At 39.0% G+C, this 19,516-nt stretch overlaps 2 protein-coding genes across 2 annotated transcripts; one reads left to right on the forward strand and one right to left on the reverse strand.

Moving 5' to 3' along the window:
- Positions 1-52: 52 nt before the first annotated feature.
- LOC148421936 (cytochrome P450 2B4-like) lies at positions 53-9,091 on the reverse strand. The gene is made up of 11 exons (XM_088416783.1): positions 8,874-9,091; positions 7,721-7,883; positions 7,105-7,257; positions 6,786-6,946; positions 6,602-6,670; positions 6,320-6,424; positions 6,073-6,214; positions 5,684-5,769; positions 5,346-5,447; positions 4,035-4,176; positions 53-3,942 (listed from the first exon to the last, which is right to left on the reverse strand). Exons 1-11 carry the CDS (start codon positions 9,030-9,032, stop codon positions 3,755-3,757), a joined length of 1,470 nt encoding a protein of 489 aa, XP_088272909.1. The 5' UTR covers positions 9,033-9,091; the 3' UTR covers positions 53-3,754.
- Positions 9,092-9,932: 841 nt separating this feature from the next.
- psme3ip1 (proteasome activator subunit 3 interacting protein 1) lies at positions 9,933-19,012 on the forward strand. Its single transcript, XM_088416197.1, has 7 exons — positions 9,933-10,006; positions 11,701-11,834; positions 11,929-12,027; positions 13,466-13,587; positions 15,265-15,404; positions 16,840-16,907; positions 17,721-19,012. Exons 2-7 carry the CDS (start codon positions 11,711-11,713, stop codon positions 17,981-17,983), a joined length of 816 nt encoding a protein of 271 aa, XP_088272323.1. The 5' UTR covers positions 9,933-10,006; positions 11,701-11,710; the 3' UTR covers positions 17,984-19,012.
- Positions 19,013-19,516: the final 504 nt, after the last annotated feature.

Genomic DNA, 19,516 nt, shown 5'->3' on the forward strand with positions numbered 1-19,516 from the left:
GGAACCCTCCAAAAATGAAAGCTTATATATACCTTATAATGAAGGCCACAAATGCCACAATATTTGAAGAATATATTAGCTAAATTAGCCCACAATGAAAATGATTAAGTAGGCTACAATAATGAGTCTTCATTCAATATACAATAATGAGTCTTCATTCAATATACAGTATTTCCCTCAAACGCATCCAGCAGAGAATGACGCACGCACCATGTGGCTATTTTGCTTTACAATGGTGCTTAGTTTTACATTTCCTTGACAATATTCATGTATTGTGATTTGTTGCATTGATGAAATGATATAAAATACAATAAAGAAATCAGATTTTTGTCATTTTCATGCAAACAGTTACGTTCTAAAAAATGAATGGCAAAACTCAAAACAAATGCGGATTAGCGTTTTATAATCTCAACCGCTGTTCATACTCTTCCACTCGTCATACACGTTGATCTGAAAGAAAGGTGTGTACATTGCCCAAAATACATTCCCCCATCTTTTTTCCATTGTCCTACAATTATAAAAAAGCTCCAGGGTGCCACAAAGGCGGCGCTAATGAACCACATGCAGCTTCAGAGCCAACCCCTGGCCTTGAGGAAGAAAGGGTTAATGTCCTGTGACATTTAGATGCCTAAAATAAGAAAAAGGTGCAGCCCCAGTGTGTTTTAGACAGTTCATGGAAGAAAAGGCGAAAGTCCTGTGACCTTGACATGCCAAGAGGAAATACAGTATATGTTAAAGTCCTGTGAGCTATGGATACCTAAAACCAGAACGGTTCCACTCGTGGGTTTTAGATGCCTAGTGGGAAAACAAGTTAAAGCCCTGTGACAGCTAATCCCCAGAGAAAGATAAGGTTAAATCCCTGTGATCGCTATAAGTCTAAAACCACAGACTTCAGTATTAGATGACAAGACAGCTCTTAAAGACATTTCAAAACGTTGTGGGAAAAAAAAAAAGGCAAATTAGTGTAACTTTACGTTGAAATATTTACGTAAAATGAATGCTGCCTGTTTTTTGCTTTTCACCAAGAATCTAGACTGTTTTACTTTCATATATGTCAAAATTCCGGGATTTACATATTTATTTACGAGACATTTCAACTTAAATAGCTCTTTGTTTTGTGCCGGCCACCATGTTGGATTTTTTATCAATACACAACAGCGTATGTTCTACGCCGAATTTAAGTGGAAACAGGACGAAATCGTCAAGTTTTAGTGCATACAAGCAGGCAGAGGTAGATAAAGCTAAATATTGTAGTAGGTAGTCACTTTCTGCCTCCATACTGAATTAAACAGTGTGTATTGTACTGGGGTACCTTTAGTATGCTGGGAGAGGCTTCTTGCATGATAGTTTTTAGACGCTTGTGTTGCTATTCTGTCCAACTGACTTAAACTTGCATGCTTCATACTTAATAAAAAAAAAAAAAAAAAAAACTCGATAGGAGCCAGAGACGACGAGGACGGCTCGATTCTGGAGCCTGAAGGCACTTGCCAGCTGGGAGAACAACAAGTCGGTCAAGGCCATCTACAAGTTGACCCAGAACGAGCTTGCCAGGGAGCTGGCTGATGACCAGCCGGAGCCGACGAGTTACTCCGCGCTCTGGTCGGCGACTAGACCAGCTACCTGGCCAGGAAGGCCAATTTCTCTGCGTCTGATTGCTGCAAGGATGAGCTTACCCAGCACGAAAAGATAGTGATTGCCGGGGAGCTCGAGAGGGGAGACCTGCCCTCTGTGATGTTCGACACCCTGTTCGACCTTGTCGACGGGAGAGCTGGAGACAGGCCTGGGCGGTCCTGAAGCAGCCATGTCTACCCGTGGCCCAAATGACGTCCCTCAGGACGTTGTTGTGGGACTTCCTGATGTGCAGGGAAGACAAGGAGTGCAGAATGAGATTCCTTTCCCTTGCCATGCGCACAGGGATGGGTTCAGACACCTGCTGGAGTTCCTGGCGGCCTCAGACCTGACCTTGCAGGGGTACAGGTGCCTGGAGGGGTACAGGCTAGCCAACACCATCTTGCCGCACATCAGCAGGCCCCCCTTTAACTGTTTTGGTGCTAACTTCTCTAAGAATGTAACTTCAGAAGCAAGGAAGAACAAGGCTTTTGAAGCAGCCAACTGGCAGGAAGACCTGACAAATCCCTGGCTTATCATGTCTTTTTTGTTGTAGGTGAGGTCCTCCTGCCACGACGAGAGGGCGGGGTCACTGGCCGCGCACCTGACGACCATCGTCATCAAGGCTTTACTTAAGGCGGCCGGCGCATGAAGACAATCGCCGGGTTATTCCATGAGCCACTCTTCATTGAGGCCTTAGTCGTTCCCAGTGTTTTCTAATCCCGAGTCTCCGCAGTCGCACATTTTGTTTTGTACTTTGCCTTGTGCTTTTTGCTTCGTTGCTCGTTTGCCTTTTGCTACTCCTCCGGGCTCTTTTCTTGTTCCTAGTTTTTGATTGTCCTCCTGCTGACCTCGTCCCCTTGTGCCAGACTACTTAATCGTTTAGACCCGTTTGGTCTCTCTTTTTGTTGCACCTTTTTCCCCACGCTTGCCGTGCGATTTTTGTTAATAAATCCTTGAAGCTGAACCCTGCGTGTCGTGTCGGGGTCCTCAACCCACTCGTGTCTCGGGGTTATTCCTAACAAGACCATGGTTGAGGGAGGGACAGGAACTTGTAAAAGTCCAGGAGGCTGACCGGACCCCACAAGTCATAAGCCAACAGGCTTAAGTGATTGTTGAAGGATAGCCAAATAGCCGGCAAGACGTGCTGCAGCAATTGTGACATTGGTATTCAACCTAAATAAGCTGTGATTGCTTGTAGAAAAATGTACATTCTGCTTTTGTTGAGTAATATTAAGATGTTTCTGCATGCTTTCCTCAAGTATAATGTTTCTGGTGTGAAAATTGAGTTATTTATTTGCTGTTAAAAACGTAAAAAAAAAAAAAAAAAATTGCTATTTTGGGCTAAAACGTATAAAATATGTCAATGAACGCTATTGCTCCTAAAAATGTAGATGATTATCTCTGCATTTGGTGATTTTTGTGCATCTAGCATAAAATTTTCGTTAAACTTACATTAAAAAAATACTTAAATGGGATTTCATTGGGAATGACTTTGAATGGACATTCAAATATGCCTAAGGTAGGTTCCTGTTTTGGTTTTAGTTCGCTAGCTGATTTGGTTTCGAAAATATTTTAATATTTGAAAATAGGCCCGGTACAGATTGGCCCTGGGCCCATTTTCCCGTCAACTAATAGTGAAGTCCGTGTCGAAAACATAAAAAGCTTCCATTCCAGTGAAGATTAGGACAAAATGCTTTTGCCCTCTGAGTTTTAATATCTTAATAATATTAGACATAACACTGATGTGGTATGTAATTTCCTTTGTGAAATTATGCCGTCAAATTGAAAAGTGATTGTATGTGTGCAACAAGTCACCGGACTTAAGCAGCATTATCACGATAGAAGTTTGATTTAAGTTGGTTTTGGTGGCGATTTGACAATTTCAACGAATAATCACATATCACATTCAGATACAATGAGACGCCTGGTCCTAATGATAAATTTGAGCATGAGGTGATAAAATTAAGACGACAAACAAGTACAATCGGCCTTCTGTTGTTTCAAATGGTGTATTAGTGCCACTCTTAGTTAAATTAGTTTAAGAGTTTTTGAAAAGAAAGGTGAGTGCTGTGTTATGTGTCCTAGCTACAATAGTAAGTACGTAATAGTTACTCTCCTTCTATTTTTATGTCTGCGTTCTTTTTCATTGCGTAGCCCTTAGTTGGATCTTCATGCGATAAGGTTTGGGTGTGAGAGTGACCCCATAGACTGGGGTAAAGTCTGGCTCTCCCGCATCCTCAGGCCAGATGAACTTGAACTTTCTCAGCAAAGTCACCGTGATGAGGAAGAGCTCCATACGAGCCAAACCCTCACCGAGACACATGCGAGGACCTGTGTCGTAAAGATTGGACAAATCATTCAGCATTCAGCATCAGCAGTTTCAACGAACAATAACAAACTATTCACAACATGTGTCTACATACCTGCAGAAAAAGGCATAAAAGCCTCTGGCTTGACAAATTCACCTTGCTCATTGAGGAAGTTTTCTGGATTGAATTTATGTGGGGATTTCCACTGGCCTTCCTCGTGCAGCACTGAGGTCAAATTTGGGATGATCATTGTCCCCTGGGGAATAAGCAAACACATAAATAAATAAATGCATTTTTTTGGGGTGTTCATTCATTTTGATGCAATGAGGGCAATATATATTGTTTCGAGTAGGTTTTTTTTGGTCATTTATTGAGTCATACAAAAACAGCAGTACATTGTTTCAATTTGACAAAACCAATTGAAATTGTGGACTCATCAGACCAAATCACACTTTTCCACTTTGCATCTATTCATTTCAAGTGAGTTTGGGTCCAGCAAAGGCGGCGGCACATTAACAGTTATCCACATTCTTTAAAACGTTTGAGGACATTATGGACTATAGACGATGGAATCCCCGAATTCCTTGCAATTAAATGTTGAGAAAAAATGTTCTTAAACTGTTGGAGTATTTTTTCCACGCAGTTGTTCACAAAGTGGTAACCCTCACCCCATATTTGCTTGTGAAAGACTCAGCCTTTTGGGGATGCCCCTGATATGCCCTTTCATGATATTCAACTTTATTCAATTCATCTGTTCACCAGTGACATGTTCCTAAGAAGTGTTCTTTGAAGCATTTATCAACTATCCTTGTCTTTTGTTGCCCTTGTACAGGCGTTTTTGAAACATGTTGCAGGCATCCATCAAATGTGCACAAACATATCATTTTACCTATTATCTTTCCTTTGTAATCTATTCAGTTGACTATAGGTTGAAGATAAATTACAAATTTAATTTGGTTTGTGTTTCCATTTTACACAACAGCTCAACTTCATTGGCATTGGGTTTGTAATATTGCAATATAACATGATATAATGGAACATTATATTATATTATATTATATTATATTATATTATATTATATTATATTATATTATATTATATTATATTATATTATATTATATTATATTATATTATATTATATTATATTGTGATCAAGTATTTTTACTATGCCAAGTTCTGTGTTTGTTTTATTTTCATTATTGTGAGTAAATTATTAATATTATTATTATTAGATGTCTTTGAAGGCAATTGTAGACAGATGTATGAAAGACAAAAACAAAACAAGGCATAGCATCAAACCCCCTCAAACTGAGCCATACTGTATCCAGTCAAATTGTACACCCATTGAGTCAAAGAAAATCGATTTGTTCCAAAATGGAATAGAAAGGTCTTTGATAGAGCCCTGTGTGTCGTCATTTCTCTTACCTTAGGAATAGAATATCCCATTAACTCTGTATTTTTTGTTGTACAGTGAAAGACACTCAAGGGCACAGTGTTTGCTATTCTTTGAACTTCATGGAGAACAGCCTGAAAAAAAAAATACAATGCAAGTACATATATATATATATATATATATATATATATATATATATATATATATATATATATATATATATATATATATATATATATATATATATATATATATATATATATATGTTGATTTAAGCTTTTTTTAATACATTCAATGATAAAATCATTTATATCATTATTGCACACAGTTTAAAATGCTCTTTTAGTGATGTTATTAGGGTAAGATTTACCTGTACATATGGCATGTTGTGTCTGTCATCAAAACATGCTTTGTCCTTGCCTTTTAAAACCTCGTCAATCTCATTTTGGCAGCGCTCTAACAAATACAGCAGAAAAAAAGTTCTTCAAAGTTTAAATTCCTGTCAGAAAATGCACCTGAAAATCAATTAAATATAATATCATACAAATGGGTGAGCTATAGAAGGGGCACTGGAAGTTGGGAGGTGAAAAAATGATCAATTCTATGCAGGACTTGAAGTTATCCATTTTTGGCTTCTGCAGGGGATGTGAATGAACTTTTTCAGATGCATAACAGCCATATGCACAACTACTTGTAATTTACTGACTATTATTATTATTGATTATTAGATAAATAATTTATATTTAGGAGCAAACATACCTTGTATTTCTGGATGAGTCATAAGATAAAGGAAAGCAGTCAGTAGGGTGTTGGAAGTAGTGTCTGTCCCAGCAAAGTGTATATCTAAGATGTACATTGTTAACTGTTGCTCTGAAAACGACGAACCATCATCATCACCTCTCTGAAAAAACAAATGTTTTTTTTTTAATGAAAAAGTACAAAATGCAAATCATACTAGATTTAACAACATCATAGTCACCATATTCGGTCTAATATTAGTAACCACCTTATCTATTTCATCCAGATAGCAGTCTAGAAAGTCACGTGGTTCTCCAGGGACTCTGGTCTTCTTGTGCTCAGCCAACAATTCCTTTCCAAGTTTTTGACATTTCTAAAGAATAAGACATTATAGATGTTAAAATGTTATGTTTGTTGTTTTCACCGAAAACAACTTGAACACATTACCAGACTTTGCCAACATGACCTCTTTTACTTCCATTGCAACACAAATATCAATGATCTGAACAATTTGATTTTGTAATATTTAATACAAAGCCATTTAACATACCTGGACATTTTCAAAAGCCTTCATGAAGGGCAATGGAAGACTACGAATCATAGGGAAGGAGTCATACAGCTGTAAGGATGAAAAACAACAGCGGTAAACAAAAAAATATTTTAAGAAGGGAGATATTTATTTGTATGCATTCATGTGTTTCTGAATGTTACTGTGCCAAAAACTACTGACTCACCATAGCCCAGGGTCCATTGGCCAACTTGGCATTCTCAGTAAAACATTGAACTATTACTTTGATGAACTCATCATTATAATCATAGCGTTTACCAAAAAGAACCTGGCAGATGATGTTGGAGGATGCATTATGGAACATTAGTTGAGGACTCAAGGTACTACCTGTAAAAAAGTTTTAAAAAAGATTAGAAATGCAAACTAGAGAAAGGACCAGAGAAACAAAGAACACAAAAAAATGAAATGGATGTATTATTTTTATTTTAGAGAACCACTTCAGAGTGCAGTGAAAATAAAATGTAGGATCTACACACACAACATACCAGTGCACCTTTCAAGTGTGTTAATGATGAATTCTGTCTCTCCTAGAATCCTCTCTTCCATTGACTGTTTCCCAAGACCAAAATTTCTCAAAGTCATCAGAGCAAATCGACGATGCTCTTTCCAACTAGGACCATAGTCAGCCAAGATGACTCCTGCAGCACATGTGGCGGTGGTTAGAACAACAAATATTAAGTCACTCAATTCAACATTTTCACAAAACACTGTATAAGTCAGATGTGTCCGGGCTTGGTCCTCGAGGGTTGCTATTTTTTCTAGGTTTCTACAACATACCTGATTCAAATAATCAGCTCATCAGCAAGCTCGGCAGAAGCCTTATAATGAACCTGATCATTTGAATCAGATGTGCCTGGAAACCTGGAAACATGCAGGGCATCGGCCCTTGTGGACTGAGTTTGGACCCCCCTATATAGGTCAAGAAGCCCCCGTATTATAGACTGAAGATAGTTGAAATTTGCTACTGAGCTATGGGTAGATTGTCTCAACGACAGCTAACAAACTAATCACGTCGTCATCAACTCTGCTTCTGTGCTCTGGGTTATTGCTACTACTACTACTAATAACAAAAAAATGATGTAATAATAATCTTGACTTCACCTTTTCTGTCTGTTGTGTCATTGACATAAAGGTCTTGGGGTCGTCCAGCAAAGTCAATCGCCTTAGACACCAAAGCCTCCTTCATAGCATGCAACCCACTGACAATAACAGCAGGTTTAGGACCTAGGTACAGGCTGTAGACATTTCCATATATCTTCCTCAGCTAAGAAAACATAAACACAATGTAGTATTTTAGTACAATACAAAAATACAATACAGTACAGTTTATTGACAATTATGAACAGGGTTTGTTATAACATAACCAGTTTTACCACATCTTGAACAACTTTTTGTATACAGCAATACCTCTTTTGAAGTGCTATATGAATAAAGTCTAATTGAATGTCTTCAGCTTTAAAAGAGGATGCACAACTCTTGCTTTATTTGTGTACTTTTGTGAAAGGGACAGATGAAGATTTGTAGAGCATTCAGTGCCATGTCAGCAGAGCACCTGCAGTTAGTCATGTTAGAGTGAAGTAAATTTAAAGCAATATCTTTACATACGTATTGGAATATAAAATAATGGCCCATATACATGGGCACACACACACACACGCGCGCGCACACACGCACACACTATTATTATCCAGTCATCCATTTTCTAAGCCATTTATCATCAATAGGGTCCCTAGTTTGCAAGTTTTTGGAATGTGGGAGGAGACCGGAATGGATGGAGTAGATCCATGCAAACTATATTTTGGTTGGCTGTTTAAAAAGTACACTATTACAATTTTGTATAATTATATGATAACGTTATCACCTCTTTCCTATTTTTTTTCTTTAGCTGTGACTGATGTGTACACTTGAGGTCAAGGCCATGGAATAGCCTTGGCTTCTATTAGTGTGGTTAAAGGGTAAAGCTTTCAACTGTGTACAGACAGTCACAGTCAACTGTTATAGAAGCATAGAAAAACAGTGTTGTATGAAATGATTCCCTAACAAAGCATGTGCAATTGTCATATGTAATTGTTTTATACAATCATTTCATATATATTAATGAAAAAGACAACATTTGGAAAAAAAATCAAACTAACTCAATAGAAGGAGTCTATGAAGCAACGCGTTCTCTGAAATTTAACATGTATATTTTTAAATGCAATATAACAAAATATATTCTTCAAATGACAATTTAAAGCTTTCGTGTTTTTCATACCCTCTCAAAGTCTTGCAGGGGATTCTCCAAACTCAGGCTCAAGATGTTTCCCAGGATTGGCAAGATAGTAGGTCCTGGTGGAAAGTTTTTCGGCCTCCGACACATAAACTTAAATACGAGGAAGAAAACAAAAAGTGGTAGCAGGATTGACGCAAACATGTTGGAGAAGAGTTGACAGATTTAAACAAGTCTACTATAAGGTTGTGCAACACTCTATCCTGTCAATGTCTTTTTGTACTTTGCTTTTCTGAGTCAAAGGGGAGGGCAAAGAACCACAGCGGAAATATAGTAGCTATCCCTGTTCAAATGTCAGGTTTTTGTATACACACACATGCATGCATACATACATACATACACAAAGCATGCATACACACAAAGCAACAAGACCTAATCCTAATCCTCCAATCCTTCCATTTTTTTACATATTCATGTAAATGCTGAAAAAACGTTTTTTTTTCTTCTTTACCGACACTTGTGCGGAACAAATCAATGAGAACAGTGAGCTAGTCATTCCATTAAACCCTAACTGTGCATGTTACCTCTGGCCACTCTTCTCTGTGTTTTTGGCTATGCCACTGGGTGAGAAAAAAACAAACATGTTAGGTTTTAATGCAAAGTGATGGAAACCCTAGAAATTTTGTGAGAAATCTATAAAGCACCAACCGTTATATGTTTCGTCTTTCTACATTAGAATATCTTGCAATTTAATCGTATCATAAATTCAGACTTGAAAATACAATTCTTCATTGTCCCTGTAAAAAAAAGTCAAACAGCAGTAACGGTGGTTTAAGTATAAAACTAAATCAAGAAAAAAATAAATTTAAATAAAATGAAGATAAACGATTGAATGAATTGTGCAAATATGTTTATTTCAATGTTTAAATAAGAAAAACGGAAGTAATAAATGGCCAAAGAATAATACGTTTTTTTAATCGAATCTCTATTCTATTCTATTCTATTCTATTCTATTCTATTCTATTCTATTCTATTCTATTCTATTGCATTGCAGCCATTTTCGTCAATGGCAAAACTAAGTCGGAACCAAATTCACACGTTCAAGGTTGCACCTTGCAACGAGCAATCTTCACAGTAACACACAGACGTCATTTACTAACACCGATAGCCCTTATTTGGTAAGTTTAATGGATAGAAGCTAACTTAATATGTTCTTGTTGTCGGCGACGGGGATAAAATAAGTCTCACGTTGACGTTGCGCTATCAAGGCTCAACATGACGCGCTTTATTTACTGCAGATAGTGACGAAATTTTGGCTGAATGCTAAAGAAGCTAGCTATCTATTTTGATGCACGTTCATGGCTTCTGCACGTTTGTAGCTTTGAATCATAAACAAAATGAACTTGTAATACGAATGTGCCCGGTTTAGTGTTGATTGCCTATGTGTGATTTTACACAGAATTTTTCCTCTGCTTTTGTGGAAAGTATAATCAGAGTCTATTTCAAACAGCACTCTTGTGTTAGAACACAATGCCCTGGAAATCAAAACGAAATCATATATGTTAGGGAAAATCCCACTTGCCCGATTTAAATCTTGAATATTTTCCCTCATCGTTTTTGTCAACGAATAGCCATTTGGTTTAATGCATAACCTGTACTGGCAATGAATGTCCACTCAGGGGAGCCAAAGCTTTAAGCTGCATTTCTAGGTGATGAACGTTTTAGACTAGCGTCACAAGACGCTTGCCACTGTTGCTTACTGCTTTTGATTTGATTGTAGAATTCTATTTAAGTATTCGTGAAGAGATGTTTAATCATAATATTAACAGTAACAGCATTTGATATTCTTGATCTGTAGGCTACAACTAGCACCAAAATGCCCACGAGCAATTCTGCTTTACTCGTAGCATGTAGTTGTCCTGCTAAGTAGTCCAAGTAGTTAGCAGAAAGGCCAGATACTAGTGGAAAACATTAGTGGACAAAATCATGCTATGAGTAAGCCAGGCTTTTAAACCAGCACTGGATCAAAAAAAAAAAGAAAAAAAAAAGAGTAGAGCTATTGCAGAGTTATATTTACCTAGCATTGGCTTAGGGTTGAGGCAAGATTTGGCTCTAAAAAGGGGTAAAAGTTGTTCGTGCTGTTGAGTGCACGCTACTGAGTAACAAGGTGATTGATATAACTTTGTTACAAATGCCATCAAGCTCAATGTCTAGGAAACCAGCAGGATGTTATCCTTCCCTGACTGGGATAGTTGTCAAATAGTTGACAAGCATCGAGTTAGGAAAACGACCCAGCTAACGAAGCCATTTTTTTTTTTGTGTGTCCTAGAAAACTGCATTAGTTCACAGTTGCACTAGTATTTTGGTACTCTTACTGAAATTATAAAATTTTGCTACTTATCGTCGAGCACATCATTTCTGCAAATCAGCATATATTGCACTGCTTTAGCATGGATGTAAAAAAAAAATAGTGGTCATTACAATCGAAAGCATAACAATTCACACCACAACATTGTGCATTCTTTGCAAATGTGTGTTACTGCCAGATATTTTAAAATGTATTTTTCATTTAGATAGCTGTTTTATTTTTTGTCTGTAAATCATGTATATCTTTGAATTATTTTGATTAGATTAAAACATTCTTTTTAAATATATTGATGTAATCCGATATGATTTTGTTGTGACAAACATTTTTGCTATTTTTCTTAGCCATAGTTTAATTTGAATACTATAGTCTCTTGAGAAAATACGTATAGTACAGTGGTTGGCTGCAATGTTAGTGATTGATGACTGCTGTGTTGTACACCATGTGACCTGTCTCCAAGACCACAACAGAAATTCAGTTGTTATTGTGTCTGATCTTCCGTTATAGGTGAGCTGCAATGGCAGGCGGAGGGACAGGTGTTGATCTCACCAGGAAGTTTGTTTCGGAAGCAGAGCTAGACGAAAGGAGAAAAAAAAGACAGGAGGAGTGGGAGAAAGTTCGAAAGCCTGATGACCCTGAGCGTAAGATCACCAATAAGAGTCCTTCACCAAAGACTCCCGTGGAATTGTTCCAAATACTTACATGGGTTAAATCCATTATTTTGTTCTTCCTCAGAGGCCCCCGAGCAAGAGTATGACTCACGTTCTCTCTTTGAGCGTCTGCGGGAACAGAGAGACAAAAAGCAAGAGGAATTTGAAGAGCAATTCAAATTCAGTGGGTACTTCCAGGTTGCTTTTAAAACTCCAGGATAATAAGCCCATCATGTCTTATTTATTGGCTGGTCAAACTTGGGAGTGTGTTATTAGCGCCACCACTAGCTATTAGTAGCAGCAAACTTGTGAGCATTAGAGCTGTAAAAATGAACTGATGAATTGACAAGTAATCCATTATCAATTCATTGACAATTATTTGAATCAAGTACTGTAATCATTCAAAGCTATTGTTTAAATAAGAATCGTTTAAGTGATTTGATTTCATTCTCTCAGCAGTAATCCTTCTCCAGTCTTTCGTATAAGCCCACTTCCTATCGTACCTGTTTAATCAACATAACACATTTGCAAGCATCTGCTTTTACTTTGGAAAACGATGACAAAGCTAGTATCTTGTTCAATTTTCAAAAGTTTGCTAAGTATAACATCATTCCATCTCATGTGAGATAGTTTAATTTTTGTTTGTTTTTTTCCTAAAAAAATATTGAATAGTGACAGCCCCCTAGTGGGCATATATGTGTGTGTGTATAGAGTGTACACATCCACACACACAACTGGCGCCTCTCAATGGGGAGGAGCAGCTGGTTGACTATGAACCTCCTTCGTGATGGCCGAGCTTCTCACCTTATCCCTTAGGGAGAGCTGGAACACCCTATGGAGGAAACTCCCTTTAGCCGTTTGTATCAGGGATCTCGTTCTTTCGGTCATGACCTACAGCTCGTTACCATCGATGAGGGTGGCAACTTAAAAATAACTTGTAAGAAGAACGCTTTGCCTTTGAGCTCAGCTCTTTTTTCACCACAACAAACTGGTACATTCACAGATGCTGGACTGATCCACCTGTCGGTATCCCGCTTCATTCCTTTCTATTTGGGGACCATGGTCTCAGATTTGAAGGATCTAATCTTCATCAGTCTCATTTGCGTTCTACCCAGAACAATGAATTTCAGTGGAGATTCAAAGCACCTTGGCCACAGAAACGTTTATATTATCAGGAATTAAATAGTTCTCGGGTTTGTTGTTGGAAAAGGCCTATAGATGATAGAAAATATGTTCAAGCATATTTTCAAGTACGTCCAAACGTATTTACATGTATGTACAAAAGCACTTAAACATATATTGAAATGGATTCACCAATCTAAAATCACCACTCCAGATTGGCAAATTACTGCTTCTGTAGCATTTCAAATGAGGACCACAATGAAAAATAACAGATAAGCCATTAGTTTGTTCTTGTAGTAACTAGTGTAAATGTGTGTCTGTTTCCCTATAGCAAACAAGGCTCATTATTGGGAATGTGTTGAAATGCATGTAGCATCATCAGGCTTATTTTCTCTACTTGAAGTGTATTTTTGAAAGGACAATAATGCTGTTTTTTTTTCTGCAAAATGCCATGATTTTGCTGCAATGTGCTAAGAGCAGCTTTGTTTCCATGGTGACAGAGAACATGGTGAGGGGATTGGACGATGATGAGACCAGCTTCCTGGACGAGGTTTCCCGGCAACAGAGCCTGGTGGAGAAGCAACGCAGGGATGAAGAGAAACAAGAACTGTTGGAGTACAGAATATCCTTTTGATCATGTCAACATTGTATTTAACCATTGTCAGCGTAGCCTTATTTTAGCCCCTTTACCCACTGGCCATCTGAGATGGCTTTTTCCCCCACCTTTACTTGCTTACTCTCCTGTTTGGCAAATAGGAATGCAGGACGGGGCTTTTGAGTTTATATAGGAATTTGCCAGCTTCCCACGTCAGAGTGCAGATCATTAAAAGGTCTTAAAAGACCTTGAATCCATGAATCTAAAAACAAGGCCTCAATTGCAAATATATTTCTTAAACCAAGTTTTAAAAATGTATTAAAAAAAATCTTGAATTGAACATTCCTTAGGATGTCGGAACCCTGCATTGTGTAACAAGGGCAGATTTTTGCCACTTTAGTTGCTGTGTGCTGATGTCGGCACACATTAAATAGTGGTAACGCCACTATCCTGCTTCGACTGTTTGATTGAGACAAGTGAAAGCATGTTGACTGTGAGTATGACTGATGTCCTAAAATCTACTGGGGATGGAAGCAGGGCTTGGCAAGACGGACAAAAATTCATCTCTACATTCATGCTAGATATCTCAATGATGGCACACTCAATTATTTTACGGTGGGCTCAGAGAAAAAGTTTATTTTTTCATATAAAAGGCTTTATATCAATGAAAAGCATGTGTCAAGTGCCATTCTAATTAGAATTTACTGACAGTTTATCATTTAGATCAATACTCTTATGTTAATCCAGGTTTAGGTTGCATGGGCAGCAGTTTTTGCGAGTAATCCCAGGCAGAAGAATCTTGTTCTTTGGGACGTTCCACAGATCATGACTATAGGTGAAGGGAGGAGCATAGTTAACTGGAAAATTGTGAGCGTCCCCTTTTGGTTTAGCTTGTTCTTCATCACAACAGACCAGGACAGAGTACGATCAATAAAATCGCCCGTCGAACTCTTGTTCCAATCTTCTCACTTGTGAAGAGGGCCACACGATACTTGAACCCCCATTTATTTGGCAAAATCCCATCCCCGACTTGGAAAGGGGTTGTCCACCCTTTACCGAATGAGGACCGTGGTTGCGGATTTAGAGGTACTGATTTCATCCCAACAGCTTCCCACTCGGCTGTGAACCACTTCAGGGAGAGTTGCTTTGGAACCAAATGTTGTCAGGTTGGGAGGAGGGTAATATACTTTACATTGTCACAGATTGGCCAACTCATGGGGTGTACATATTTGTAGTTTCCAATGCGTCATTGCGTTACCTAAACTCCAGTGTTTTATATACTGTACAGTAAAAGAGTAATACAAGGCCCTCTGAGCTCTCTCTTCATCCTTTCTTTCCCATCCACAGCAGACAACCAGTGTGTCAAAAACGGTTTGTCTGTACATGGCCACAAAGTGGGTTGCCCTGGAAACTGCATCGTCATGTGGTAACTAAGGTTGCCATTTCAAGCAGTCTTCCTGCTGTGATCAGCCACGAGGATTAATGTAAATGTCTTACCCAATACTCAAGTGTGCATGAATGAATCAATTCTTGTTTTTAATCTATCAGTGCACAGTACAATTTTTAGCTCCTCAGATCCGTCCTACTTTTTAGAGCGTAATATTTGCCGGCCCTCGTAGCTGCTGTATGCTTTGTCATCCGTGAGGATGTTACTTCTTGCCCTCTCCTCACAAAGGTTCGTTGATCTTAACTCGGTCCCGTCACAGTGCTGTAGCAAAGCAAGTGTCCTCTGACAGCCGCCCGGAGCCTGAAAAGAAGGCAATAACTAAACAGTCAGTGGTGGAGCAAAGGACCAGCCATTTGTCTCAGGCCCATTTGCTGGCCGGTGCTGTCAAGAGACGCAGGTATGCGCAGACGCAGATTCTTACTACTACTATTTACAGCATTGGTATGTGGTCATCTGGGTAGAGCAGCGGAAGACACCTCCTTGACTTGAAAGCACCTCGTTAAACTTGTTTACAAACCCCATTTTCAATTGAGTTGAGATGCTGTTTTAAATGTAAACACAGGCTACAGTGTGCTGCAAATCTTTTTCCACTTATAGTCAATTGAATATTTTACATAAACAGAACACTTAAATGTCCAAAACCATGGATGCTATTATATATTTTTGTAAATATTTTCTCATTTTGAATTTGGTCCCTGCAACACATCCCACGAATGATGGAAAATGGGATGGTAACCTATTTTGATCATATCACAGGTGAACAGGTTATTTGGCAATAGGAGAGTGTCAGATTTGGCTATAACAAGAAAATGTTTTGTGAATGTGAGCAGCCCAAAGGTTGAACCCTTTCACTTCCGTTGGGACAGTGCATCCCTGTGCTTTTCAAAAAATGGCAATGGGTATGGGAATGGTAGCAATAACATGCAACTTTCCCATACACAACATGCCAGTGCTGCGCCCACTGGCAACAAGGTAGCTGGCTTTGTACAATTTCCCCTTAATTAACCATCTATTACTGCGGAAATATATTGATAGTATGTGCTATATATGTGTGTTACTATTGATTACAATGTTGTTGTTTTTTTACTATATATTGTAGATGTTGGTGATCATTTTCACTTCTCTGGCACATTTTTTTTGCATATCTTTCGTGGTCAATGGGGTAAACAGTCCCAGTCGTATTTCTAAGTAGGATAATAAATCCCAGTGGTAAATATAGGTAGATATTTATATGTGCGATGTTTGTGTTTGGCAACAAAGTAATTTCCACTGCTATGACACTTTTTTTGTATCAGTACAGAATTCTATTGGATCCCCACTTCCGATGGTATATTCATGTATATTGATAATATTCTACTATAGATCTGATTTATGGAGTGGGAATTTTAGTTTTAGTTTTATTTTAGTTAGTTTTATTTTAGTTAAACTTATAAACAAGTAATATATGCCATAAGTTGTATGTTTTCAGAAAATAAAGTCGTGAAGTGGTTAAAACAATAGTATACTTTATCTTTTATCATTGTCAACATTAGACTGAAAATGACATTGGCTGAAGGCTCAGGTAACGTCCAATCACAGCTGACCATGTCACATGACCAACAGGTGAGGTGTGATTGGTCATCACCCAAACTACTAAGGTTTTATTGATGAACGTGGCTAATTAAGTGGACTATCCCTTTGAAGAACTACATTTCTGAATGCACAATTGCAAAAAATATCAGGATTTCATATTTGATTGAGAGAAGTGGAAAAACCTCTGCAAGTCTTTATGCAAGGCCGTTGAGCACAGCTTCTTTCCATCTAAACCCTTTTTCTTGTCTTCCTTCAACCAGTTCTTCTCAGTCATCAGACAGCAGTAAGAAACCGAAGGTGGAAAGCGCTACAGGAAACACACATACAGGTGGGGATCAAGCATGAGGCCTAAAACCATGTCCACAGGGACCCCGATTTTGTGTCACCACACTTGTTGAGCCAAAGCACTCATTTTACACAAGTAAAACCGCATGGCACACCACCACAAAGTCAAATCATTTGTCTCACTAGTTGGTTAATTCAGCTGCCCCCAACCTTATTTTCGCAGACCCTTAGCGTAACGCTTAAACCTGCCTCCAAAATGAGATACAACACAAAACAGTTATAAAGTCAAAAAATACAATTCAGCATAACGCTGAATCAATGAGAGCCCGCATCCTCCCCTAATAGTTCACAGCAAATGTCTTTAGTCGCGGGAAGGATCAATTCTTCTGCTTTTTACTAATTTTGCTAGTTGTGGCTTTAATATTGGCGTGAATGTATGACGTGACCGAGGTAAGCTTGAGTCACTGACGGATGTTACGGCGAGAATCCGGTCATATTTCAAAAGAAAACATTTTTCAGACTCGGATAATAAATAAAACCGAAATAAAGTCAGTCATTTATTCTTTCTCTGCGGCCCGGTACAAAAACGACCTACCGGAACGGTACCGGTCCGCGGCCCGGTGTTTGGGGACCCCTGGGTTAATTGATCATTTGACTGGCATACCAATAGGACGCCTATGTGTCACATTCTCGATTAGAGCTGGTCCTTCTGACACCATGCATGTATCAGATAACCAGATTTTCTTTTTTTTTCTTTTCTTGTTTTTTTTGGGCGGGAGCTAGTAACTTGAACCATGCTGACATGTTCCATATTAAGATGAACCTCTCAGTCTTGACAGTAGGTTATGTTGTTTAGAGCAGGAGGGCGGAGGAGGACGAAGACCAGGGGAAGCTGAAAATCAACAAACTGTCACGGGCCTGACGCCCAAGAACCCGTCCCCCCCCCTTAATTCCAGTCCAGCGTTGCTTCACCTGCCCTCCGCGGCGGTGTGCATCGGCGTCCTTCCGGGCCTCTGCGACTATTCTGGTAGCAGCGACTCTGACAGCAGCTCGGACAGCGAAGGTAGCGTGGATGCGAGCATGTTGCCGTACCCGAGGCCCAGCAGAGCCAATAGATAGTCTGTTTCGCACACACGAGCTAACACATGCGCACATTCATACAAAAAACTGCATCGCTCTTAGAGTTACACCTGGCGTCGCGGTTTATAGTTGTACGTCACATGTTCACAAGGAATTAGTCGTGAAACGTAATGAAAGGCTATCGGTCAGAGTATAGTGGTGAGTATTTGTGCAAAAACTTTCCGCGAGCGTTCTGTGGTGTATTTTTTTTTGTAAATAGTAGCATGACTAATACTTATTGGTCAAATAAACATTCATTATGAATATTATCAATTGTGAAGACGTGTAAGTTGTACCCTCAAGCAATTGAGACAAAATGGAGTACACCACCATTTCATTTGATTCTGTTTTCTAACTATACAGAATGTACGGTTAGAGACTTTATATTATTTCTCGGAGTTTATTCGAGGAGCATAGCATTTCCGCATGTCGCCTACCTTGTGCCAGACCTGACTAAATTCTCATGAGGACGGCCATGTTTTTCCCCACACTCGAGCTTTTGCGGTCATGGGACAACATTGAGCAAAATAATCCTAATCACAACATGAAAACTGACCATTTTAATTGGACTGAATCTGTGTAGCTATTTGTGTTTTTGCTTTTGTGGCACTCAAAGGTGATGCTTCCTTCCCTCAATCACATTTCATGCAGTTTAGCCAAGCAAGCAATCCCGCACTGCCTACTCCGACGAAGTCCCGATCCCCCACACACACCCCTCCCGACCCAAACCACAGTGACGACAAGCCGTACTTTTGGCTGCGGGAAAAGTGATTGACATCTGCGGAGGAAGAAAAAGACTTCTGTCTTTGACTCGCATATCACTTAACTCGCACCTGTGCAGCAACAGACTAGTCAGATGCGGCAGGGGAGGAGACTCCCCTGTATGGGCCTTGAGCAGTTGGAATTATTTTGGAGAATAATGGCATGTGCGTAATCTGTCCCAACGTCACATATTTTCAGGGAAATTGCTCATTTCTTTACTCCTCCCCAAACTCCAAAGAGAAATAAAGTGCTTTCTGTTTTCATTGATTTCTGTCTGTTTATTTCTAATAATAAACGATGCTACATTTTTTAGTACCCACCACTTATGAATTGCTGAAAATGCTTCACCAACAGGCTGTGATGGGGATTAAAACCTTTGAAATGTAATGTTAGACAGCCACATTTACAACGGGGTCCTGGAATTTGTCAATATTGTCAAGCAATTTCCCTTTTAAAGCCAAATGGTATGCTAAGTGTTTTTTGGCTGATGGTTAAGGGGAAGGGTACAAAAAGCTAGCTCAGAGATTTCCGCTGTCAGTTTCCACTTTGAGGAACATAGCGAGGAAATGGAAGACCACAGGCACAGTTCGAGTTAAGTATCAGCAGATTCTTGCAAACAATGTTCAAGAATCAGTGAAAAAGTGAAAAATACTTACTGACCCTAAACACAGCTTAAATTCGACGAGGCGTTGTGAAACGTGAATTTTTCGTAACAAGAGACTTTTGTTAGTAGTTATCACCGTATTGAAAATCTGCGGTGTGATTTAAAGC

The sequence above is a fragment of the Hippichthys cyanospilos genome, chromosome 6, assembly GCF_059441005.1.
Source record: "Hippichthys cyanospilos isolate Australia breed blue-spotted pipefish chromosome 6, RoL_Hcya_1.0, whole genome shotgun sequence".
Lineage (NCBI taxonomy): Eukaryota > Metazoa > Chordata > Actinopteri > Syngnathiformes > Syngnathidae > Hippichthys > Hippichthys cyanospilos.